At 35.9% G+C, this 27,433-nt stretch overlaps 1 protein-coding gene, 1 long non-coding RNA gene and 1 pseudogene across 13 annotated transcripts in view; 2 read left to right on the plus strand and 1 right to left on the minus strand.

Moving 5' to 3' along the window:
* Positions 1–27,202, minus strand: CD55 (CD55 molecule (Cromer blood group)). Of its 12 annotated transcripts, none has more exons than XM_036862546.1 (11): positions 26,869–27,198; positions 25,846–26,028; positions 24,239–24,430; positions 23,748–23,847; positions 21,704–21,789; positions 17,719–17,907; positions 13,123–13,206; positions 9,273–9,293; positions 4,383–4,455; positions 2,251–2,356; positions 891–1,372 (listed from the first exon to the last, which is right to left on the minus strand). In XM_036862546.1, the coding sequence occupies exons 1-11, from the start codon at positions 26,966–26,968 to the stop codon at positions 1,358–1,360; spliced, it is 1,149 nt and encodes a 382-aa protein (XP_036718441.1). In that variant the 5' UTR covers positions 26,969–27,198; the 3' UTR covers positions 891–1,357. The 12 variants fall into 12 exon arrangements, 9 of the variants coding, with proteins under 9 accessions (XP_036718412.1, XP_036718380.1, XP_036718441.1 ...); XM_036862470.1 differs by having other exon boundaries at positions 1,236–1,372; positions 13,123–14,010; positions 26,869–27,202; XM_036862536.1 differs by lacking the exon at positions 891–1,372 and adding an exon at positions 13,897–14,010 and having other exon boundaries at positions 1,389–2,356.
* LOC118901509 lies at positions 21,798–22,370 on the plus strand (annotated as a pseudogene).
* LOC118900203 overlaps positions 26,549–27,433 on the plus strand; it is a 35,705-nt gene continuing 34,820 nt past the window's right edge. Inside the window, exon 1 of the long non-coding RNA XR_005021060.1 lies at positions 26,549–26,699. This is a non-coding gene — a long non-coding RNA (uncharacterized LOC118900203). The remainder of the gene's footprint in view (positions 26,700–27,433) is intronic.

Here is a 27,433-nt window from a genome sequence, read left to right on the forward strand (position 1 = left end):
GCTAATGGAATTTATTTTAAAATACTTTAACAACAAAGTAGATGAAGCAATATGACAAAATAATTATTGTTAAATTTAGTTATGTATATATTCTAGTCTATTCCAACACAACATGTAATTGGCAAGATGACAAGAGCATATTAAGTATCTAGAAATTGATGTGATTGCCGTTTGGTAAGTCAATAACAAGTGATACATTAAAAGTAACTGAAAATGATTCACACTAGGATAACCAAAGGGCAGCATTCTAAACTACTTATGAAAGGCAGGAAGGGACTCTCTTATTTATAAGTAAATTATTTACATTTAAGAAAATAAATGTCAAATACCACCTGAGACAAAAATGTGATCAATTATTTCTATTTAGGGAAAACAAATTTTTCTTTACGTATCTTCTTGAACTTTTCTGGTATACATGTAAAATCTAAATAAATATAAATTAAGTTTAATATTACAAAAGAATAAGATTTACAATTTGAATATGAACATCTCACTTCAGAAATATAGAATCTTTTCTTATATTAATATTATATCTGGAGACCTTTAAAGACATTAAGTCAATAAAGACACCTTTCACCCTTTCACGGGGTTGTTTTTTTTTTTTTTTAATTGTCTTAAGAACAAAATTATAGCTGATCTATCTGACAAATAAGGAGCTAATTCACTATCTGTGCTTGTATGACAAAGGAAGAATTATTCCTTCATTCTGTATTCCTCCTTTGTCACCAAATAACCCAAGAAACTCAACATTCTTGGGTGATCGGCATGCTTTTCCTTTAAAAAATTTTGCCAACTGATTCAGACTCATTTTAATGGAAAAAGAAAAGATGAAAATGCCTTTTTGTCAGGAAGGATTATTTTATAATGTTTCATCACTCTTGGGCAGTTTTCCTTAGAAGAGAGTGGTTTATTTGTTTTCAATATCCAATTAATGTTTTTAATTTGTTGTGTCCTTTGTAAGTAAAAATAACATTACACATTTGGTGAAAAAAAATTCACTTTTTTCCTTTTCTTCTTGCTCACATTCTAAGTATCAACAAATCTCTCCACTTTCCCACACTTTTATGAAAGTAATCACTCTCTATCTTGTGAGTTCTTCTATTTTCAAGAGTCTTAGGAGTGCTGAGAACGTGATTCCAGGACAGATTCGTTTTTCCTTGCTTCGTGGACATTCTTATGCATCTTAAAGACAAGATAACACGCAAAACGAAGAACACTACCACATATACTGTGTCCACTCCACCAGAAAGTTCTACAAAACTAGAAATATTCTGTGTACTCATGTGCACTTTCTTCTCAACTCTTCTTTGGCTCAGTTAGCCAATGGTTACTAGCATCATAAGCAAAACTGTCAATGTCATACATATATGTCCTGAAAGTTAAAAAAAAGTTTAAGTCAAAATAATTGTATTTACTGGTGATAAACATTAATTTTTTAGTTACTATGTGATAAACCATGAAAAAGAATTAGTTGGTTAATTTGGGGTGCAAAACAAATGCAAAATTCGTGTTATAGAGTATGGACAACCTTGGCCAGCACAGTATAGAGTTCGGTAGCTATAGCAATACCAACTAAAACATGACACTTAAGTTTTTAGTTTCTTGAGATTAAGTGGCCAAGCTGGATTCAACTAAGATACTTTCAGATTAAAAGTCAGTGAAAACTCCCTGGAATAGAAGAAAGTTTAATCAAAAGAAGACACCTAGAAGGTTTCACGGGTACATACATATTAAGTTAGTTTTGTGTGATAATTTTGCCTAACAACGTAAAACAGATAAGATCTGTAAACTTGACTTAGAAAAGACAGGTTAAAATAGATTTAATATTTCTTAAACACTGGAAACTTTAAAAGTCACCAAGCAAGACGGAGAAGCAAATACAATATGGGCCAATCATCTCATGATGCAAGTAGTCACAATGAAGGCATTCCTATTTGTAAGCCCTAATGTAACAACCTTTTGTTTTTTCCAGATATTTGTAGCATTGTGAGCATCCAATCATTTCAATAAACTGAGTACAAAGCACAGGATGAGATAATGAGTATACTGCTGAAGAGTGGAAGACTGAAGACATGTCATATTAATGAAAGATTCAATGTGTTAGTCACTCGTTCAACAAAGAAAAACAATTCTGACAATAACAGAGGTTTAAGCCTCTATTGTCCTTTAATAGTCACAGATAGATATCAAGCTAATTGTGTTAATGGACATTTTCCAAGATACAGAAATTGATTTTATTGAACCATATACCTGTTGTAAATCACTAGAAGGTCTTACTTCCGTAGCATCACCAGTCACAGTTAAATTATGAAACTTAACATTAAGTGCTTTGTTGTTCTCATGTGTGTAGTAAGAGCTGAATAGTAGAGAAGGAAAATACTGATTGAATTATAAAAGTTTAAGTTCACTCAAAAAGCAGTATCAGCATTTGCTTACAATCACATTCTTTTCATAAACTAAAATTTACCATATATATCCAACACTTCTAAAAGACGTAAATAAATCCTTTGATAGGCAAACACAAAGGATCACCAGGTGAAGGTACATTACACCTTCACATGCATTAACTTTTTCTCCTGTCTCATTAAGATCAAATTTTAATTAAATCAGTATTAAATTGAGAGAATAACCAGGAATGTATAAAGTTAGCTCTTACCCTCAACATCTTATACTTCCAAAATAAGGCAAGTGGAGTGTTTTTAAGTGCACATTAAAAAAGGCAAATTCTTTCTTAGAGGTTTGCATGAATTTCCTCTGATTCAGAAATAGATTAGGTTTACTGCAAAACCCCAATAAAATATAAAACAAATATTCCTTCCTTCTACATTTCAGCACTTTTCATTCTATTAAAAATATGATGGTCTATTATTTTACCAAAGTATCTAAAGAAACTAATGATAGCCAAGAGAGAGCCAAGAGGGAGCCAACTCATCACATTCCACCCCCCTCATCTACCAAGCCCCAGAGCAATGGTTTTAGAAGTAAATTAATAATGCTCCAATTCAAAAGGAGAGCTGGACCAAATGTAAGGAAGTAGAGAAGATTGGTGGTTTATTCTTTTTTCCAGAGTAGTTTTGCTGAGACTTCTGTACCAACTTAACTCACTTTATATGACTTAGAATTCTGTTCATTTATGCTGGGCTCTAAACCACATTCTTTAAAAGTTTCTGAAAAATCTGAAGAGAAAGTTATATTTTACTACATTTGCTCTTATAGCATCTAGAATATTTTATTGGCAGTAAACAAATATCTGTAAAAGCTATTAAAAAAAAAACAACCCAGGACCTAATGGTCAAATATTTTTAGTAAAAGACTGAACCATTTAGTGATTTAAAGAACGTTTACATACTTTAGGTTATAATAGGCTTAAATAATATTGTTAATTTAAAGAGAAGGGAAAGAGCCATGGAGGGTAAATAGTAGATACCTCACATCATCCAAAGAATTTAAATAGGCAATTTAGTGACAGCATTAAAATATAGTTGTTCTTAATTAAGTAATGAAAAAATAGGTATTAGGGCACTTCAGAAAGAATTCAAGTTTATATGAACTCCACAATTAGTTTTCTGAGCAACAAAATCTACAAAACAGAAGAGACTCAATTTAAATAATACTCTGTCTACAGGATACATCAGAGCCAACCATGACTTTATACTTAACACATGTAAATTCAATGCAGATCAGATGTTTCAAATACTGATTTTTTTTTTCTGTGTGTTGTTGTTTTATCACCTGAGTGCTTACCATGTGCCAAGTAAGGTTCTAACCTCTTTACAGATGGCAGTTCATTTGATCCCATGAAATAGATACTACAATCCCATGAAGTAGGTACTATATTTCCCCCATTTTTACAAACGAGAAAATTGAGGCATAGAGAGGTTAAGCTGCTCACAGTCACATGGCATTTAAATAGTAGACCCGGAATTGGAATCAAGCAGTCAGGTTCCAGAGCCTGCCCTCTTAACCACTGGGCTGATTTTGGCTAGACTGGCATCTGTTAATAAATGCAATTTATTAATAGGCCTAGTCACAGGCAATTTAACAATATGTTAGAGTTTCTCTTTCTAAATTTTTTCACTTCTGTACAACACGCAGGTACTCTCATAAATTGTACTGAGTAGAGAAAAAGGTGAGTTGATTAATAGATTGCAATGAGACTTTGGCTTTCAAATCAATGTCCTCGTATATAATGAGAAATCTAAAAATTTTTTAAGACAAAAAGTCTGTTCATCCAGGATAGTAATCATAGACAAAAGGAATAAAGAGACAGCATATCAAAAAAATGCAATTAAGCTAAGAAAGTTATCTACTGGCATAGTGTCAAGTTTTACTGGAAAGAAGCTAAGAATAAATTTTTTAAAATCATCAGAATTTCTGCTCACCCTGATTTTCCACTGCCCCAGAAAATTTTGACTAGAATTATGGTACCAATTATTATAGTACCAGCAACACATCCTTGAGGGGGAAAGAATTTGATAAGACAGTTAATATAGAAACATGAACAATTATATATACAGTAGTTCACAGTGACAAACATATTGATTATGAGGCAAGTTAAAGAAAAAATAGGAGACATGAATTATATTTTGCTTGCTTGCTTATGTCACAAGTCTGACAGTAAAAACTGCATGTTATTTATCCTGTTTTCTTTCAAGGAAAGATGAAATATTTAGAATGAATTATCACAATGCTCAAATAAAATTTGACAGGTTTGAGAGAATTCTAATGTGTTTCAATCCCACCATGCTTAATTTTAAATGATTTGATCATTGATTTAAATATGATGACTGTATTATATAATTTCAGCACTAGAAGGCATCTTGGAGTTCACGCTCATTTTGTAGATAATTAAGTTGAGCCTCAGAAAGGTGAAGCGTCCATATGTGGTTAATGGGAAGGCCATTTACTTAGTTCATAAAGGTAACAGAGATGTAGGTATTTCTCCATCATAGGAAAGGTATCATCATCTGAGCACCGAGAGTAAAACATACTTTGCCTATCGAAATGCTTTTCAGTGTTTAGTCTGTTGCAGATAAAATTTCTTTTAGGAAAACTAATATTTACTTTCAAGATTAAATGCACTATTTTGAGTTGAGCAACAGAAAATAATTGGTTAAATAAGTTGAATAACAGCAAAAAACTTTTATACCTTGACTTTTACACATAAACTTTCTTCTTAAAACCACCCATTGCCCTTTCCCCTCACCACCTTGGGTCTCCCTTTACCTCCCCACTCCACCCTCCAAATCCTTGAACTCTACTCTTTTGATCCGTACTACAAAGAAAATTATAGATGACACTAGAAAAGCAACTGAAGGTAATATGACTAACAAGTGTATCTGGTTCCTAATCAGCAAAATACTACAGATGTCGCACAACTGAATGGCCATGTCGATACATAATTTTAAAAACAGCTGTTTCCACCACAGGTTTTACACTATTTTACCCAATCAATTTCTTTAATTGATCTCTTAGCACCATAGCATTAGTTTGAAAAGACTGTACTCATAAAATAAATCACGGCTCCTCAAAAATTTGGGGTTTCTTTTCCTTTCACCACTTCCCATTAATCCTACCATTTTCAAATGATGCAGAAAAATCCCATTTTCAGTTTGAATGATAAATGAAAATAGAAAATTTTAAAGTGATCCAGAATGTCTGGATGACATAAGTTAGGAATATTCTTAGAACACTTATCAGTCCATATAAGTGATTCAGGAAGAAAGTGTGTGGAGGTTGATGTTTTAACAGAAAACCAGTGCAAACTACAGAAATTGAGAAATATAATTCTAAATAAATGATTCTGCAATAATTAATAATTAATGAGAGAATTATTTTGCAAATTAGAAACAAAGAAAACTTTAAAGTATAAAGGCCTTAAGTGACCTTAACATTCACCCAAAGGTGAATCAGTGTTAATTTAAGATTGGCACAACTTGAGCTACATGAAACTATAAAATATATATAAAATTATAAATGAAATTATGATTATGATTCCAATGTCTTTAATTATTCATTGAAGAGATCATAGGTAGGAAAATTACATAATTTTAGAAAATGCAAAAGGAGTGAAAGGAGTAGTTTAGTAATGTTCCCCATTATGTAGAATCATATTTACCTAGTACTTAAAACACTGCAAGGCAGTTTGTCACCTATTATCTCATTATCTCCAATAACTGGCATGGTACTTGTAAATAGTAAAGAGTGTTCAGTAAATATTTATTAAATTGCATTGCATGATATTCTTTTCACAGATTAGAAAACTGAGACTGAAAATGAATAAGACAAACAGTTTATCACCGGAGAAAACTTATTTCTAACCTAACCCCTGGTTCACAGCATGATTTTAACTGTTCACAATATTCTCAATAAAAATACCTGAGACTACTCAAACAAAATTTGTATTAGATGGGTATTACATTAATATATAGAGTATCATCTCCATTCCTGAACAACCCAAGTCAGAACCTAACTACAAGATCTGGTATTATCAAATGAGGCTTGTCTCCTTTTCTGAAGAAATGTGGATTCATCCAGTCATTTCGAAAGGTCTCACTTATACATCTCATAAAGTGGAAATACAGTCTATATACTATGAAAAACTAAGAAAGCTATGAATAGGTTTTGTTCTTCCTTATAATCCTATTTAACATAAAAATATGTCAATAAGCATGTGATATTTAAAAGAAAGAGTATTTTAGATATTTCACTGAGCATTCTCTAATTTTTTCTTTAATATTCCTCCAACTGACCTATTATTTCTCACAAGGGAATTATGAATGTCACAGTATAGGATTTCAGCAATGGAGGGAAAAAAAGCAATACTTGTAAAGAATCAGGACTATCTTAATTGTCAAATTTGAGTTGTGCAGCTCTAGGAGAAGAATTTTTCTATCCTTTCAAGTACTTAGTGCTGAAGAAGCTAGTCATCTGCGTCTATTTAAGAGCCTAATAGCCGTGTGACCTTGAGCAAGTTAAGAATCTTGCAAAGCCACAGTTCTCTCAGCTAAAAAGTGGGACATAGCTACATTACAGGATTGTTGTGAGAAGTAAATGAAATAATACATAGGCATATTTCAGTACAGTCCTTGTCACACACCAAACACACAAATATTGCTCTAATAAAGGACTGTTCTTATTCTTTGGTGTGGCCAGAGAGAATGATAAAATTATCAGAAATCCATCTTAGGAAAATAGTGATAAAATAAAAATGAATTCTTAGAGCTAGGATTTATTCAATTTTTAGCACTATGCTAGTAGTTTTCACATCCGTTATCTCATTAAGCTTCCAAGACTTTAAATAGGAATCATTATCACCATCTCATAAATGAGAAAATTGGGAGTCAGAGAGATTAAGTAAATCACTTGGGTTGAATTATTACTAAATGAAAAAAAAAATCCAAAAGAGGATTGAAACCAAGGTCTGACTGACTCCAAAGCACAAGTCTTTCTTTTATATGACACTGTTGACAAAAACAAAAACAAAAACCCCACAACTATATAGAGCATGTATTCTCAATGGGGTTGCTATCATCCCTAGAGGGGAAAAAAAATCTCACTTTTTTATGTATAAAGTACAGATGTACATACAGTACATAAATAGATTTATATTACATCTGTAGTATTAATATTTCATAGGGATGATTAAGAAAAAATGCCTTAAAAGCTCCTTGAGGGGGAGAGGGTAATAATGAAAAAATTTTTTTTTGAAAAACACTGATACAGAGCCAGCAGAGAATAGCTTTAAAAATCAAAATGCAGGCTTCACTGACATAGCAGATAAGAAAGTTCTGGGAAGAGCCGTCAGTCTCTACTTCTTAGCAGAATTAAATAGGAAAAATATTAAATACTTGCAAAGTTCTAATATCATTTGTATCATTCATGTGCACTGCAGTGCAATCAATAAAAGCAATTTCCTTGCAATAGAGTTTATCTTTAAACTGAGAAAAGTGACCTCATTCACAGAATACATTTAAGAAGTAAAAATATCAATAATTTTCAGGTTTATATTTTACAAGTATAGGATCCTAAAGAAAAATATTGTCATATGTCTAAGAGGGAAGGAGTTCCTCTTTATTTTTGAGCACATGTTGGAATTAAACCTAACCCTAAGGGAAGGTTTCTGGGAAAACACACAGTATACACTTAAAGAATTTCAGAGAAAATAATAAGCACCTCAAACCTTCATTGAATGTCACTGAGCTTGTAAGAAAAAGCTCACCTATTAAATTTTTAAGCTTATCTATTAAAAATGTCATCAAATCATTAAATCATGAGATTTTCATTTAGAATACATTTATTTTTGTTTAAAATATAGAATGAACAAAGTGAATTCCAACTGTTGGAATCTTTCAAGATAACTCTTTTAGCTTAAAAGAGGTTCATTTAAAATATAAAAACTATAATAAATAACAATGAAAATAATAAAACAAGTACCTGCTTTCAGTTTTATAGTCCCTTGGCTAATTCATGCATGCATAAGATAGGAGACTTCAGCTTATTAACACATAGATCAAAAATTCACTTTTTTATATTTTCCATTAGACATTACTTATCAATATATGCCTATTTATCTGTATTGCTTCTTAACAAACATTTCTTTTACCATCTTCTTTAGGAGTTTATTAATCTTCTTGTTAATGCATAACATCAAATAATTTATTTACGAACAAGAAAAGGACTAGACCAAATGCTAGAAAACCAAGGACTAGACCAAATGCTGCAACACAGGTATGTTTTTGGCCTCATGCCTATAGCAACAGAATACTTTTTAAAGATAACTTTAAACCATTGACAGGGAAGGGAAAATAAAGAGGATATAACCAAAGGTAAGACCCTTTGTTTTACTTGGGATAAGACAGACATCTAGAAATGGTCAAGGAGTAGTTTATGATTAATTATAAAATACTTGAGGATAGAAACTGTACTGATAACTCTCTCCTCTTGTGGTTCTTTAGCCACTAGAATGAGATGTATTGAGACAACAGGCACGCAATAATACTTGATCAATTGGCCAAATGATTTGAAGTTGTCCTAAAATTACCTTGGAACAAGAACATGGTGGGGAATACTTAGGAACATACCAAGTACCTGATGGTAGTACAAAACACATCGATAAAATGCATTTACCTGTTTTCTCTTTGGCACCCATAAACACTGTATTTTAATAGTATTCCTAAGACACTTAAAAGACAATATAATTTTCCAGGAACATAGATTACACATCCGAAAGCGAGGACAAGTTCTGTTAACTGCCAGAGAGCCACACTTACCCGATGCAATGATGCTAGCAACTAAAGAAAAAAAAGGGAAAGAATTACAAAAATAAAAATATTTTAAAGCATTGATTTGCTAGCAATTTAACAAATATATAAATTTATCAACAACTGTACTTGAAAGTTCAAAAGTAACTCAGATTTTCATAACTAAAAGAAATAATTTTAAATAAATTGATGAAAACAATTATACGTTATTAACTTAATCAAGTAACATATAAAGCAGTGCTATCTCTATTAAACAGTCAACACAATAAACATAAAATACGATAAAGAGTTATTGAATACTGAAACAAACACCATGTAAATTTGGTTGTATGACTTGATGGCAAGTCAAGGTTATTGTAAGGATTAATACTAACAAATGGAAGGTGCATGGTACATGACACTATGGAACACACTCAGTAAGTAGTAGCTACTATTATTTTTTCAATAAGAGCAAAAAAAGTAAATAATATTTAAAGGGTAAATTAATTGTATATGAGAGAAATTTGATCCCAAATATTTGTTTGCATTTTTATCATAATAATTGACTCAGGTTTAGGTTAAATTTGTTAAATTATCTTGTACTCTTGCAGAAAAAAATATTACAAAGTTAGCTCTATAACAAATTAATATAAAGTGAAACTTGTTTCTCTTTGCCTTGCCCTATTAAAAATTGGATGTATTCAACCTAAAACTTTTAGGCCCAGAGATGCCATAAAATTTTAAGAAGTCAGTAACCACGTATGTGTTAAAATTAATGAACTGAATCTAAGTATATCAATATAAGCCACAAAAGCAATGTTGAGTGCAAGAAGTCAAGTTAAGTAATGAAATATATGACATACTGTTTAAATTGTAAAAAATATACAAAACAATAATATGTACTACTTATGGTGACGTACATGTAGCATAAGAACAAAAACAGAGAGGAAACTTGCACAATGAGGTATTACCTCACACCAGTCAGAATGGCCATCATCAAAAAATCTACAAACGATAAATGCTGGAGAGGGTGTGGAGAAAAGGGAACCCTTCTACACTGTTGGTGGGAATGTAAATTGGTACAGCCACTCTGGAGAACAGTATGGAGGTTCCTTAAAAAACTAAAAACAGAGTTACCATATGATCCAGCAATCCTGGGTATAGATCCAGAAAAGATGAAAACTCTAATTTGAAAAGATACATGCACCCCAATGTTCACTGCAGCACTATTTGCAGCCAAGACATGGAAGCAACCTAAAGGTCCATCAAAAGATGGATGGGGCTTCCCTGGTGGTGCAGTGGTTGAGAATCTGCCTGCCAATGCAGGGGACACTGGTTCGAGCCCTGGTCTGGGAAGATCCCACATGCCGCGGAGCGGCTGGGCCCGTGAGCCACAATTACTGAGCCTGCGCGTCTGGAGCCTGTGTTCCGCAACAAGAGAGGCCGCAATAGTGAGAGGCCCGCGCACCGCGATGAAGAGTGGCTCCCACTTGCCACAACTAGAGAAAGCCCTCGCACAGAAACGAAGACTCAACACAGCCTAAATAAATAAATAAATAAATATTTAAAAAAAAAAAAAAAGATGGATGGATAAAGAAGATGTGGTACATATATATAATGGAATATTACTCAGCCATAAAAAAGAATGAAATAATGCCATTTGCAGCAATATGGATGGACCTAGAGATTGTCATACTGAGTGAAGTAAATCAGACAGAGAAAGAGAACTATCGCATGATATCACTTATATGTGGAATATAAAAAAATGATACAAATGAACTTATTTACAAAACAGAAACAAACTCACAGACTTAGAACATAAAACTTATGGTTACCAAAGGGGAAAGGTTTGGGGGGAGGGATAAATTAGGAAGTTGAGATTAACATATACACACTACTATATATAAAATAGATAATCAACAAGGACCTACTGTATAGCACAGGGAACTCTACTCAGTACTCTATAATAACCTATATGGGAAAGGAATCTGAAAAAGAATAGATATATGTATGTATATAACTGAATCACTTTGCACCTGAAACTAACACAACACTGTAAATCAACTATACTCCAATATAAAATAAAAATTTAAAAAAAACAATAATATATACTACTTATGGTGACATACATGTAGCATAAGAATAAAAACAGAGAGGAAGCTTGCAGTGATTGCCTTAGAGCAAGAGAAATGGGAGCAGGGAAATGTGCAAGGAAACTTTAACAGTAAGATCTGTAATGTTTAAGTTCCTAAAAATATTCAGGTAATGGCAAAATAGGCCTCAAGATAACCATTATTAAATGTATGAAATCATTATGAAAGTATGGTCATAATGTATAAAACAAGATTCTAAAAAACACAACTATCTGATGCCACTGAAGAGTGATCAAAAGCAGGCAGGTTCTGTGACAAACCATAATGGAAAAGAATATGAAAAAGATATATATATGCATATATATATATAAAACTGAGTCACTTTGCTGTACAGAAGAAATTAACACAACATTGTAAATCAACTATACTTCAATAAAAATTTTTTTAAGAAAGAAGGCTAGAATTGAAGTTCCCCTTTTAAAGAAGGGAACTCAATGGAGTGAGAGTTTGTGTATTTGTGGGTATTTGGCCTTTTACCTAAAGGAAAAAAGAAACATACAAAGGAAATTTCAACAATAATACCTGTAATGTTTTAAGTTCTTAAAGATTCTGGGTAATAGCCAAATGAACTTGAGCATGGCAATTATGAAATCTGGACAAAATATTAAAAAAACAACAATAACAATGATTTGAAGGCATGGAAGAGCAAAGTAACTCAGACAGAAACTAATCAAAGCTGAAGAGCTCAGGCAGGGGGTAAGCTGCAGGGAGTGAGATTTGCATGGATGCAGCAGGGGGAAATCCCTAGGCCACTTGGTGCAGGGAGCAGAAAGCCACAGTCTCACTGGTTGGAGAAGTCAGAGAATAGAGTTCAGAATCGACAGGGCATCTGGAAAGTGAGGGGCTGCCGATGCTCTATTTCTTGACATATGTGGTGGTTATACCAGTATTTGCTTTAGAAAAGTTATTAAGCCTTATATGTATATTTTACACAGTTTTCTGTGTGTTGACATCAATGAAAAATTAAAATAATTCAAAAAATTATCTCTTGGCTCAGTCCTATTGAGATTTTCCAAAAAATTAAACAAACAAACAAACAAAAAGCACATATCTCTATTAGAGAACAAGAATGTCTATTAATATAGCTATACATTAAGCAAGTTATAAAACAAGAAGACATCCAGGTGGTCTGAAACAGCATTAATTAGTAAGAGGGGTTTCATTCACTCAACAGGTTTTTCTGAAATCTACAGCATATTTTACTCTGCTTTCATGAAAACTGTCATTTAAAGAGTTAATATGAACTATTTCAAAGAACTCTTGTTTTTAATTACTTAGAAGACACTATTAAGGTGCTTTACCAAATTAGCAACTCTAGGGAATCTGGAGAGTTCCTTTAGCATGCTTGAGGGATGGGTCTCTGTCAATGAATCAGACCCAGAAATAAACCTTAAGGATTATACTATTTGGTTCTTTGAGGGGTCTTGAGGAATTCAGTGACTCCCTAAAGCTAACATAAAAAACAGAATTTCTTCACCGACCTTAATTTAGCATTGCTTTTATGGAGCCACAACATTTTTCTATATTACTGCAAAATGTTTCTTTCTTAAAGGTGTGCCCTAGCACAATCCAAGTCTGCCTCTGAAGAAAGTCAGAACATCAGTATGAAGAAACTCTGCCTACAATAAACCAGAGACTATATAATTTTATAATCCCAATCAATTTGAAATTTCCACCATAGCACATAAAATCCATACTTGGAAACCTGAACAGAGTAGTCAACTGACCTGAAGGAGAGCTTCCTCCTCCTTTAGGTGGGCTTGTTGCATGAAAACGTGTTGTTGCCCTGGGAACAGCTGGACTCCTTGTTGCTGTAACATGAGCAGAGGTCAATCTTTGTGTTGCATGGAGACTCTTGGTCACTGGGGTATGTACAGCAGTGGACTTTTGTGTTGCTCTAAGATTCTGTGTAAGTGAAGATTTTGCCATGGTGAATCTTTGGGTTGTTGGTGTGGCCTGTGATGCAGAAGCATTTGCCATGATGGGATTCTGAGCTGCTGTAGAGACAGTGTTTGATATGGGGGAATTTGGGGCTGTTGTGGCTGAATCATTTGCTGTGGAAGGTTTCTGAGGAGCTGATGAGACTTCTGTAGCTGGAACATTTACAGTGGTGGGTTTCTGAGAAACTAGTGGGGACTTTGTAGCTGAAGAATTTATTTTGATGAGTTTCTGAGGAGTTGGTGGGGCTTCTGTAGCTGAAACTTTTACAGTGGTGGGTTTCTGAGAAACTAGTGGGGACTTTGTAGCTGAAGAATTTATTTTGATGAGTTTCTGAGGAGTTGGTGGGGCTTCTGTAGCTGAAACATTTATGGTGGTGGGTTTCTGAGGAGTTGGTGGGGCTTCTGTAGCTGAAACATTTACAGTGGTGGGTTTCTGAGAAACTATTGGGGACTTTGTAGCTGAAGAATTTATTTTGATGAGTTTCTGAGGAGTTGGTGGGGCTTCTGTAGCTGAAACATTTACAGTGGTGGGTTTCTGAGGAGTTGGTGGGGCTTCTGTACCTGAAACATTTACAGTGCTGGGTTTCTGAGGAGTTGGTGGGACCTTTGTAGCTGGAACATGTACTCTGGTGGGTTTCTGAACTGCTGGTGTGACTTTGTAAATTTGAAAAGTTTCTGTGGAGGAAAAATGTTATTTAAAAAATTAGCTAAATAATGCTGTCCAAGTTAAAATTTAGGAACCAGTTGTTTGCTCTATGACTCTTCTCTTTCCCCACAAACAACTAAATATGATTTTTAGGAAACCAAGTATTCTCATGTATTTCCCAAAGAACTGAAATGCTATATTGTCTTTGCTTTGAAATAAATTATACCTTTAGGCAACTAAAGTGAATTTACACCCAAGTAGTGTTGAGGTTCTTAAAACTGTTTTCTATGTGAAAAAGGAAACCAAAGTCAGAGTTGGCAGTGATCTCATTCTGTGACACAACCCAAATAAAGATACTTTTTCTCATAAATTGTCTTCTTTCCCTCATGCCAAGACCAAAGAACGGCAGGATGCTACCTTGAACCAACAAAGATAATCACAACATAGTTACTTTTTCCAAAGCTTTCGGGACATGTTAGTGACCTTGGGAACTTGTTTTGTTTCACTTCTTTTTTAAAGCAATAAATTCAATTAGAAAAAAATAACGCCCTTTTTCTCCTCTTGTGTTGGTTACCAACTTTACATAGGTTAGTTTAGTTCCTCTTTGGAATTTAGGTGAGATAATAAATATCTGAAGTGAAAATTCTGTGAAGATCCTATTCTGAGAGTCACAAATCTAACATTAAAATTTTAGATCTTCAGTGCCTGTTTGACTTTGGGTTGCTTATGCAATCTCCATCATAAGGCAGTAGTGAGCAGTGCCTAAGCCTGTTTGACCACATACTAGAGACTGTTGTCAACTTCTCTAAGCTTGTTTTCTCATTTGTAAAACGAGAATTGAAAACAATGTCTCTTAGTGCTTTTATCATTGCTTTAAGTTGCCAAAGTTTTGCTATGAGGTGCCTGGAAGTGGTTTTGGTTTTATTCTGCTTAGAGTCTTGAGAGCTTTTGGAATCTGTTGGTTGATGTATTTCATCAGTTTGGGAAAATTCTCAGTCATTATCTCTTAGAGTATTTCTTCTTTTTCCCTCCCTCTCTCTCTCTCTCCCCTCTTTTTTTATCATATGTTAGAAGAGTTTAACATGTCTCAAATGTCTCTTAAATTTGATCTATATTTTACATTCATTTTTCTCTTTGTTCTCCAGTTTTAATTAACCTTTCTTTCAGTTCCCAATACTGTCTCCTGCTACATCCAAATCACTGTTAAACCTATCTATTGTGCTCTTAATTTTAGATATTATATTTTCCCATTGCAGAATGTCTATTTTACACTATTTTTATAGATTCCAATTCTCTGTTGAAGTTCTCTATTTATCTTTTCCATTAGCATCTTAAATATATTAATCACTTATTTTAAAGTCCTTGTCTGCTGACTCAGTTATCCAGATCTTTTTTATTTGATTTTCATTTCTCCTAATTTGGTTATAATTTCTTGCTTCTTTCCATATCTAATAATTTTTTATTATATGCCATACAATTCAGATGATATGATCCACCAAAGGGAGGGTCTCCTTTTCTGATAGGCAGATTGGTTTGAAGTGATCACATCCTCAGCCTATGAGGGACTCAGTCTATGAGGGACTGATTCTGTAAGACTCAGTCTACTTCTGCTCTTGTCTCTGCTCCTTGGAAGTGGACCTTCTGGGTTTTTGATTTGACAGCCTGGTGGATCTTTGTTTCCTCAGCCCTGAGAGACTGCAGGAGAGCCAAGTCTGTCCTTCAGCAGTGCCCCAGTCCAGCAACGTAGCCTCCTTCCCCACACAGCTTCAAAATGAGCTTAAATGTCGTAAGGAGGACACTGGCTGTATGCTTGATACAAGCCTCTTCCTGTGATGGGTTTGTTGTCCAAATACCATAAGCTTGGGGTCTAGCTCCCCAGTCTCACCTGCACTCCCAGAAATCAGCAAATGGCTCTTGGGAAAAACTGGGTCAGCATTTGAGGACTTCCAATTTCCAGTGCATTATCCTAGCTCACCACAACTATTGAAAGCTTTGCTAGAGTCTCTCTTTCCTGGCAATGGTCTTTTATCTGGGTCAAGATGGATCCTCAGCCCAGATGGGCCTCAGAATGGTTTGCCTTCACTCCCTACCCCCAGGAATTTTAGTTCATTCAGCCCTAGTTGTTCCCCTGAGGGAACAACCTATGCCTTTAAAATATGATTTAAAAAGAAAAAATCTACCCAGGTTTTGTAGTTATTGTCATGGGAGCACTGGCCTGCCATGACTTCCTTGGGCATTACCATAGAGCTGTAAGCTCTAAATAACTGATGATTTAATAAAACAGGGGAAAGTAAACATGAAGTGGATCAAATGGCTAACTTTTAAAATATCAAAATTTACTCACAATTAAATGAATTCAATTAAATGAAATTTTCACCACTTATACTATCACATCTTCATATCATAATAACCATTTTCATTAATGGTGCAGAGAACAAGGATACAGTATTGGTGGGACAGTAAATTGGTACAGTTTCTTTGGAAACAATATTGTTAATGTTTCAAAAGTTTAGTTGCATATACCTTTGATATACAGTAATTACACTGCAAGCAATTTATTGTAAAAAATGTACTTGCACACATGTACAATGAACAGATATACAATAATATTTACTGTAGCACCTTTTGTAAAATAATTTTTTAAAAAACTAGAACAAAAACTAAATTCCCTTCAATAGGAGACTGGTTAAATAAATAATATATCCATACAATGAATATGGTTTAAAAAAAGAAATATGTGTATGTATATTTATTTTCTAGAATAAAACACAAAAATTTGTAAACAGTGGCTACTTCTGAGAGTAGGACTGGAGGAGACTTTTACTTCTCATTTTATACAATCATCGACATGGTTTTAATATTACTTCACTATATTTATGTATACCATTTATATGAAAAAACTATTATTAACAAGCAATAGTATTTAAAAATTCATGCTAATAGAATTCAAGTATAATTATAAAAGTAGTATTTGCTTGAATTATATTGGCATTCAAATATGACACTGCTTAAATAAATGCCACCTCCTGGTCCTGTGCAATGTTATAACCCAGCTTCACTGATCTTCTAAATATCTCTTCAAAAATATACTTAAAAAGCAGTTCTAAAGATTCTGAGAGTACAGCCTAAGTATCAAAAAGCACTGAGGGAAGAAGAGGTCTAGAAAGATGAAGAAGAGAGCATTCTCAATAAGACAGAAATTTTGGAGGCAGAAAACAAATATAATATAATTCAATGAAGTCAACAGGTAGGCAAGAGTTTCTCTGCGTTGTCACACATATATAATCATTATCTAGATCCCTTAGTTCAATCTAAGATTCTCTCCCAATTAAATAAAATAAACCACTTTATACACTCTTTGTATAAACAAAGAGATATCTATATTAACTTACTGAAAGTAACATGGTAAGAAACAGCAAATTTAAGCTACTTCACTAAAAACATGAGACATATAATGTGTATGTGTGTGTGTGTGTATATACATATTCATAAAGGTCATGTGTATATTTATTTATTTATATGTTACCATATGTTCTCCACATCAGTGGTTCGTCCTTTTTGGAAGTCATAGACCCCTTGTAGAATCGGATGAAAAACTGTATCCCCCAGAAGAATGCAAATACGCATATGTATAACATTTTACATTCATTTCTCAGGGAGTTCATAGATTCTCAGATGCCCATATATAGACCTAAGGGCAAGAATAAATCAGAAATATAACTCTGCAAACTGATTACCTTTGCATTCAGGTGGGGGGCCACTCCACTCTCCTTGGTCATCTTTTACAGTACAATAGATAGAGCTCTCTCCATGCAGGGTGAAGCCTTTCATACATTTATATGTTACAGAGTGTCTATATGCATAACTGTTTTGTTTCTCTTCAATCATTCCATGGTCAACTTCTGGTGGTTCTGGACATAAAATTTCTTTAAAAAAATCCCAACATATTTTAAATTAATTAAACTGGCAAAGTATTTTTATAAACAAGTAAGACTAAAATTTGTTAAAGATTTTATTTACAGAAAAAACTTATTCTTCTAAATTAAACATTTCATCTCAGAGGTGAGATGAAAGCAAGGCAGAGATTTCCATTTAGGGAGTAAATGGACTTGAGTTTAAACCTAAGATGTACCCTTCTTCTTAGAGCAGAGAAGAGGGCTCTGCTTTTCATTCCAAGGAGAAACGATGCCAAATGAAAGGAGTTGGGAATGTAAGTGGCAAGCTTGGGAAACAGGAATTTTGGATAGAGCAAAAGATTTTAAATGTCAGGATTAGACTTTGACTTTCAGGGTAAAATTTTTTAAGCATGTGTTAACTCTTGGCCTTTTATTTAAAGTAAATCTTACTAAGCAGCTGAATTTGTAAAACAAATACAAGCAGAGTATTGCTTGTTATATTATAAAAAGAAGCCTCTCCCTGGCAGTTGCCCTGATAAAAAATTAAATGGTTCCACATTCTCTGGAGCCATGAAGTTGTTTTTCTTTCTCTCTTTTTTTTCCTAAGCAGGAAAGCAATGTGATCACATGTGAACATCAAATTATATTACACAAATACTCTTAAGTACCCAGAGAATACTAGCAATTTACGAATTACTTTTAAGCCATTGATCAAAGCCAGGAACAAGAACAAGTTAATCTGATTTACACTGGGCTGGGTGGGCGATGACAACACATATTACCATCAGTTCAGTTCCAACATTTTCTGAGCACCTAATACATACCCGGCATTGTTCTATAAATAGAAGTGCAAAACCGAATAAGGTACAGTTCTTCTGTCTTAAAATACAGTGGAAAAAGACATTCAAAGAGATCATTTCAATACAAAATGGTGAGGATTATCACAAAAGCATGCACAGTGGTGTGGAAAGAGAGAAGAGGGACAGTTAACCAGCCTGGGGGGTCAGGGAAATCTTCTAAGAGAACTACAAGAATAGACCCTTAAGAAAAAAAAAAAAACCTAAGCAAAAAAGGGGCTGAAGGACATTCCAGGCAGAGGCAGTGTCACAAGGAATGATGGGGGGCATGAAGAAGTCTGAGGTATCTGGACAGCTACAGAAGTTTGCAAAGGATGAGGGCAAGACATAAGCATGGAGAAGCAGGTAGACCATGTCTAGCCTTGTACACTATATGAAGGAGTTTAGACTTTGTACACGATGAAGAGACACTAATAAGCTTTAAGAAGGAAAGAGACAAGTCACATTCGTGTTTTAGATGGATCACTGGGTAGAGTATAGATGAAACATTAATGGAGTGTAAGAATGGAGGCTGGAGGCCACTGCAATCAGTATCACTTTTGAACTTGAGCAAATGGGACTCCTGCCTTAGCTCCCACATCTTAAAAGGCCATGCTCTGGCCCTCCTCTGGCTGGGCCTCTCTCTACTAGATGGGGAATCTGCAGGCTGAGGGGATATGTTCAATGAGAGCTCCTCCCCCACCCCATTCTAAATCATGCTCCAGGAACTGGCACCCAGAACTCCCTGTGCCAACACCCCTTTCAAGTCTTCTCCTGGTCCATATTCTTGAGGATGGTCTATACTGTGGATGTGTTCACCTTTAGGCCAAAGTTCAGTGGAGTGGGGATAAGGGTTACAGGGGACGTGACTTGGGTGTGTAGGCCGAGCTATCCATTTACACGCATCAGAGACCCCTCACAGTGCAAGAAGGGGGCGCTGACTTGAGAAAGGCTGGGTCTTAGGCCAGCGACTTCCATTTATACCCTTGTCCTGGGCCCTGAAAATGTTAGGCGTGGCCCTTATTGCAATAGTCCAGATAATGGATTATAAACTATATTAAAAGTGTTATAGGTGGAAGATAAAACACAGGTTTGAGAAATAGATTAAGGAGTAAAGGAAAATGATTTAGTGATTAGAAGTGAGAAGATAAAGAGAGGGGCCCGGGACGACAGATATTATATAGCAGGGATTGATTCCAGGCTAGCATGTACTAGCAGTCTACTAAAATTATTTTTGAAAAAGAAAATACTGGCAGAGAGAGAGGAAAACAGATCTTTCTGATACTGAAGCTTTGTTCAGACGTGAACAACTATCACTCTTGATTGATGTATAACCAAGGATAATTTTTGAATATGTCCATTGTTCATTCATTCTTTATATCCACACCTCCATATCCACATCCACACATGGACATCAATGCTGTCTCATGTGTTGATAGAGGCCAGGGATGCATACTTGAGGTAAAACAGCTCATTGCTTAAGAATTTATACTTTCCACTTGATGTTTTTGGTATTGTCAAAACAGAAAAGTTATGTGGAAAATCAACCCTAGGAGAAGTAGGGCTTTAATAGGGATAATTGAAGACACTGGGGTTGCTGAGGAAAAAGGGCTCTTTCCTGCAGGGTTCAGATGTCAGTGGTTGCTGAGTTGCAGAGACAGATAAAAGAATCAAAGAGGAAAGTATGAATATCAGTATGTTCACCACAGAGTTGAAGATACCAGACAGAGAGTAGGACCCGGCCTAGCCGTGGGCAAGCACAAAAAGAAAGTGGGTTTGCAGTGCAAAAGCTCTTCTGTGCTGGAATATGTGCTTGGTGTCCACATTTCTGACACTCATGACAGCAATTGCTTGTAAAGATATTGGCCTCAACTGGGAGACCGCTTGTCCAGGCTTTGTGACAAGTTGTTGCCTGTGTTAGAAAAAGATACGGTCCAGCTCCTGCTTGCTTTCCATATTTGGTTCAGTATCATTTACAGCATCCCTTACTGGATGGTGGAAATAGGAAAGGTGATGGTGGGTAGTAATGATGGATATTTGAAAATAATAATGAGAAAAAGGGAGAAATAGTAGCTATAGGAGGGCGGGGCGCCAGATGGGTGTGGCTGGAGTAAACTCCTGGTTGGCAAGGCTTCATTTTATTTGTCTTCATATCAGTTGACTCCACACATTCCCTACCATAGAGTGTCAGTCAATAAATGCTTGATAAATTACACTGCATCTACTCTAGTTTCCTGCTCCTAATAACCCCCAAAACTTGCACTTAGCAATAACTTTAATGACAATGAGAGAAATAAAGCCTACTTTTTAGAATATTACATATATTTACTCCTCTCAATTTTCAGGTAGACATATGTCTCTAATGCACATACATTTAACTTGATATATCCATTTAGGAAATTATCTCTGTGTCCTATTCCCCCCTTGAGAAGATAAGATTTTCAAGTGCAGAAACCATACTTCTTCTTTATTATATAAGGTTATTTCTCTAATGATAAAAAAAATACCACTTTAAAACACTTCTACATAACTACCTCAGTTAATAATCCTTAAAGGAACACATAGGTAACACTAGGTGTTAGAAGACTTATGGGTTTGAAATCAAGAGATCTGGGTTAAATGCCTTCTTTTGCCACTTATTTTGGCATACAGGATCAAGTCATACACACACTCTGGTCAACAGTATTTTAATCCATAAAATTAAAAATTATGGGGGAAAAAAACCCATACTTATTTTACTTGACTGTTAGAAGGAATGGTAAGATGACCAAGCACAATATAAACCTTAGTTTGTTTTTAATCCTTTATCTGCACAGTTAATAAATTAAGAAGCATTACTAATAGAGATCTTTAAATTAGATAAAACACACACACATTGGAAGGTGAGGGTACTACAAATACATACTGTGGGTTATTCTTAAAGAGCAGAAAGCAATTTATTATTAATTATTCAGTCCCACACCTGAGTGCTTAGAATTTTTCAGTCTTACCTTGGCATTCTGGAAACGGATCACTCCACTCAACAGTACTTCCCGCAAGAGAACAGTAACTAGAAGTTGCACCAACTAATTTGTACCTAAAACAATGAGGGAAGAAAAAAAGTTAAGTTCCATTCACACATATTTGACTTCCCTTAAATTCTCCAGAATATCATCTTAAAATATTTATGACACCAGTAGATAGAGACAAAACAATAGTTGATAAAAGTCCATGTGGCAGTTTAAAGGAAAAGGAAAAATTATATCTAAAAGGGTGACATTAAAGAATAAAAAAGGGCGGCTTTGGAGGCGGCTGCGACGCTAGGGTGAATGCCCCTCCCACTTTCGAGTCGTTCTTGCTCTTTGAGGGCAAAAAGAAGATCACCATTAACAAGGACACCAAGGTACCCAATGCCCGTTTGTTCACCGTCAACAAGGAAGACCACTCTAGGAAACATCATTAAATCGCAGCTGCTTATGGACGCACAGGTGCTGTTTGCTGGCTACAAAGCACACCCTTCCCCCCACCTTGGAACACAAGATCATCATCCGCATGCAGAGGGACTACAGCCCCCAGGAGGCCTTCGCCAATGCCATCACAGATCTCATTAGTGAGCTCTCCCTGCTGGAAGAGTGATTCCAGGTGGCCATCAAAGACAAGCAAGAAGGAATTGAGTAGTGGGCCGCACCTGGCCCTTTTCCAGGCACCAGGTGGACAAGAGAACTTCTTCCAGCTGTGGGCCTCCTTGTAGAAATTCCAGTGAGCCCCTCACCCCTGACACCGACGTGGCCTGTACATAGTTTTATCTTCCTAATAAAATGTGGCAGGAAAAGACCCAGCTGTGGGCTGAAGCAGAGGTGACTTCAAAGCAAATGGACCATCAGTTCAGTGGAGGTTGAGGACCTGTTCCAAAGCCACTCAGGGGCCTCATTTCAGGACTGGCCCAGAGACCCAGATTTCTGTCTGAGAAGGTGGCAGGAACAAACTCATTCTGGACAAAATCTGGGAACCTGGGGCTGCCAGGCAGCGTCTCAAGCAGAAGGAAACTGAAAACCCATGTGCTTCCAGGAGTCTCTACTCTAGAAGCCTCAGCTGCCGGGCCTGCCTCCCAGCAGCTCTCCCCAGGCTTCTCTTACATAGTAGAGTTTAATAAAAATATTCACCGACTAAAAAGAAAAAAAAGAATAAAAAAGTATAAGGCAAAATATTTTTGATTTGGGTAGGGCACATGTTAGAAAATAGTAAAGTGTTTTAAAACATGTTTAAAAGATACAGATGCTTAAATATTTTATATTTCTGAGTTCTAAAAGATCACTACAGATGCCATAGAATAATAGAATGGGTTTAAAGGGTTCAAAGTACCCCCAGATTTAATATTAATGATACTAGTGATCCAAACATCTATGTTTACTACAGGAGACAAGTGATACTGATAGTTTTATAAAGAACAGGGATACACATACAGAATAAAATATCATAATTCAATTTGCAGATATTAAATGAGAGAATGAGTATACAGGTTTTAGCAGCACCTGAGACATTGACAATACTCAATGAGTAAGTTCCTTTTCCCTGCATAGAGAACTTATAAAAGATCTTAGGTCAGAATGATATTTTCACACTAGGAATAATTGTTTTTAACCCATGATATTTTATAACAGATTGTTCGCATACAGAAAAAGCAAATGCAAATTCATTATTTAGGTAAAGATTGGTTTCATATTTAACACTGAAAGGATTTAATTTCTCCAAGGATCATCAACTTATCACAAGTTTTGTCCTATACAAATCACACTTAAAATTTTATAATGAATCACATATGTACTGAAATCTAACCATTGAGAGAATTTTGGTGGTATTATAAGAAATCTTCCTTTCTTGCCCCATTTTACTAAATTTAACTGTGATGAGTTCATGATAAAGGATCTTTGAACAGAGGGGTGGTTTTATTGCTACTAGCTTGGAAACACTGGCCACAAATCTAAAAGCTTCCATCTTAAATCCTAATTTGTTTTTCCATTTGTTAAATATAGTGTTTCATATATCCAAACTTACCCTGTATTACATGAAAAATGGATGGACGATCCAAATAATAGGTCATGTGTTATATTGACATGACCATTTTTTATTTCTCTAGGGTTAGCACATGATTTTTCTAGAAGAGAATACAAATTGATTTTTTTAATTAAATTTTCAGGCACATCTATGCAAATTCATCATCTGAACCATTGATATTACTTATCTTTAGACTATTTAAATCATACCTTCATTTTATCAGTTTCAAGAAAGCAACATATTTAGACTATACACTATTTCATTTTAGGTAACCTTAAACTAATTAAATGTGAAATCAGTGAGTAAAGTAATATTTGTAGCTCACAAGTATTTAGTTTCCCTAATTTAAAATAAAATGGTTCCAATGGTTCATTTAAGAATCATTCTAAATAATAACATGTACACATAGACTTCCACTATGAGTGAAGGAAGAAACACTATTTTCCCCAAACACCATATGATTAAGAATACTCTTTAAAAATTATACTCACTTTTACAAAATTCATCAGGTTTGGACCACGTAAAATTCTGAAGGCAAGTTAGTTTTCCTGAGAGAGAATGGTCCCTTATGTAGCCCAAACGGCAATCATATTCTACAGTGGAACCTTCTGGGAAATAATTCTGTTTGGTATAAGACTTTTTGAGAGATGCAAAAAGTAGCCTGGTTGGAACATCACAGCTACCTAAAATTATTAACAAAAGCAACAACAAAAAAATTAATATCACTTTATTTTATAACCTATGTTTAATTATCTGGTCCTATATCACTCCTTTTTCTATACTTCTTTGTACATATTTGGTATTTATATTAATGTCACTATGGCATTGACAGTGTATCAAGCATATTCACATATAAATTTTCATTTCCTAGTTACTAGAGGCCTGTGAAGTAGATTTGGTACATAGAAGTCACTATGCCCACAATTTAGAAAATATAACTCATTTAAGTTACCTGGCATAGTTCTGGAACTGACTCAGTTAATGCCAGTTCCCTTACCCTGCCCCATGTAGCACAGGGGTAGATGAGAACTGGTATTTCCAGATCCCTGGGCTAGTGTCCTAGACAACGATAATAGTTAACAATAATAGCTAATATTTATTGAGTGCTTCTAAATGTTTTACACATATAAACTCATTTAATCCTCAGAACAACCTATGGGGACAAGGATCAGATGAGCCAATGGTGTACCTGAAAGTATTTACAAACTGTAAACATCCAGGCAAATGTGAATTTACAGTGGCATGGTATAGTGGAAGGGGCACTGGATTTATAGTCAAAAGACTCAAGTTTCCACCCTGCATAAGGGAGCTCCTGATCTCAAGGAAGTTGTTTAACTGGGGGCTGCTTTCTCAACTGTAAGATGTGGATAAGTCCCTAACTCACCTCAGGGAGTTGTCGGAAGGATTAGATGAAGTACTATATGCAGAAGAGTCATAAACTCTAAAACATGATACATGTGCAAAGACTTATGTACTTCAACCTCCTGCCTTGTATCATGGATAGATAAAAAGTTAAAGCTGATCTCACACTTGATTTCAAAAAATACTTGTGGCAGTTTCTATCTTTACTGTAGCTTCCATTGCTCCAAGTTGTTCAAAGGCAGGAATCAAGTCTTACCTTTATCTTTACTTGTATATGTCAAAGTTAATCTAGGGCTATGCCTATAATGATAGATTTTGAGATAAAAATTGAGAATTTAAAAAATATCACTACAGAGTTATATTGGGTAAGTCCTACTTTACAAAATGAAATTTAAGAAAACAGAGGATCTCTGTTATGTGTCTCAAGGTAATTGCCAAACGTAGTTATATATAATTTACTCCCTAAACAGTACCTATTGTTTATTTTTGCTATTAATCAGTTCAAGAGTTACAGTGTTAAGGGAAAAAAAAAAAAAAAAAAAAGTTAACGAAGGGCAGGACCTATTCCAGAAAGCAATGCCGTCAATTAGCTAGATTGTGAAGTGCCAACAGGTATAACCTGGCGATTAATAATGCTAGAAAACTATCAATTACCAGTCACTGCAAAGAAGGATAAAATTAAACTTAAGAAACATTCCATTCCCATAACTTTTCTAAAATGAAATGAAAAACTTACGATTACAAAATTCTGCAACCTCTGACCATTTATTATTCAGACAGACCACTGAGTCTGCCTTGCCAGGAACTTTTACAAAGCCTTCGTTGCATTTGTACGTTACTGTGCTTTGTTTGGGAAAACTTGTAAGAGCTCCCAAAGCTGGTTGGGCATTAGGTACATCTGGGGGAAGGCCGCAGTCACCTAGGGAGGAAAAAACAGAACTGAAGGAAATACCACTTTTCAATTCATTGCAGCATTCCTTTCCCAAGACGAATAAGGGAAGCAGCAATGGCTTTCTATGCCCACATAACATTTCCATCCAATGCTCAGCTGACATACCGAGAACTTGCTAGGCTTCCTGTCTGTCAATTAATTCAAAACTAAAATAGTCGAAAATAAATTCCCGCCCTTCGTTATCTAATATATACATATATATATATATATATATATATATATATATATATACACACACACACATATATATACATATATAAAATATATATAGTGTTTTAGACTTTCACATACATAATGTTGCGAGGCACACAATAAAGACAGACGTCCCCTTGGAACGTTACACCTGGAGGAGATGACGCGCAAACTTGTAGCGCCACGTCTGTACACGACTGGACCCTGTTGAGAGGTGAGAGTGGTCAACTATTTGGCCTTCCACCCTTAAGGAGATGCTGAAGATTCACTCTATTCGAGCCCTACCTTTCGGCTTCCGGGTGTTTGCTCCCTCTACCCTCCACGCCTCACTCCTAAAACCCTGCCAGCTGGAGTCCAGCACAGCAAGCTTCCTAACTGCCGGCTAGCAGCGGAGAGCTTCTTCCCGTCTCCAGGGATCGTGCCAGTAGGAGCGCTGATCCTTAAAGGTAGAGGATTACGGGAACAATTAGGGATGCCGACACTCCTCAGCTACCCTGGTCCGCCGACTTTTCGGTTGTTGTAGAGACGGGCCCTGCCCCTCCCACACTGCCTAAAGGTTGAGCCTGAGGGGTGGGGTGGGGGGTCCCCGTGGGGGGGTCCCCGACCCCCACTCACCCGACGCAGCCGGAGGACGCAGGAGAAGCAGCAGCAGCGGCGGGGCCAGCCCGCCCAGTAGGCGCAGCACGGCGGGGGCGCTCCGCCGCGCGGGACTCATAGCGCGCGGGGACGGGGATCCTGCTTCGGGGCTCCGCGGTCTCTGAGGTTAAGACCAAGCAGGCTCGAGCCAGGAGCTGGAAGTAGGAGCAGCGCCCGGTAGTTCTGCAATTCGAGTTAAATTAGCGCCTTGGGCGGGGCCAGGGCTCTGAATCTCCAAAAGAGGTGGGTGGAGAAGGGCTTTGCTCACACCAGGTGCTGGGCCGGGTAAGGGCGGGGGCTCCATCGTCACTGGCCTCAGGGGACCCAAGCAGAGGAAAGAGGGATCCTGGGCAAGGAGAGGAGCTCTCCGGCGCTGGACGCTGCGGGGGGGGAGGGGCGGGGGGGGCTGCAATGAGCCGCCAAGTGGAAATGTAAATATCTGCTTTCTTAAGTAAACAAAAAAATGGGGGGAACGGAAGAGAGAGCAGAATGGTTAAGTGGCGCAGGCTTTGCTCCCCGGCAATCTGAATTAGTTTAAGTGGAA

Source organism: Balaenoptera musculus, chromosome 1, assembly GCF_009873245.2.
Source record: "Balaenoptera musculus isolate JJ_BM4_2016_0621 chromosome 1, mBalMus1.pri.v3, whole genome shotgun sequence".
In the NCBI taxonomy this organism is placed as follows: Eukaryota; Metazoa; Chordata; class Mammalia; order Artiodactyla; family Balaenopteridae; genus Balaenoptera; species Balaenoptera musculus.

Excerpts from the sequence above, each read along its gene's own strand:
- CD55 (XM_036862460.1), bottom strand. The coding sequence starts at position 26,968 with ATGAGTCCCGCGCGGCGGAGCGCCCCCGCCGTGCTGCGCCTACTGGGC. Across the intron at positions 24,431-25,845 it reads GGTTGCAGAATTTTGTAATC|GTAGCTGTGATGTTCCAACC; the intron begins GTAAGTTTTTCA and ends TAATAATTTTAG. Across the intron at positions 9,294-13,122 it reads AGGAGGAAGCTCTCCTTCAG|TTGCTAGCATCATTGCATCG; the intron begins GTCAGTTGACTA and ends TTTTTTCTTTAG.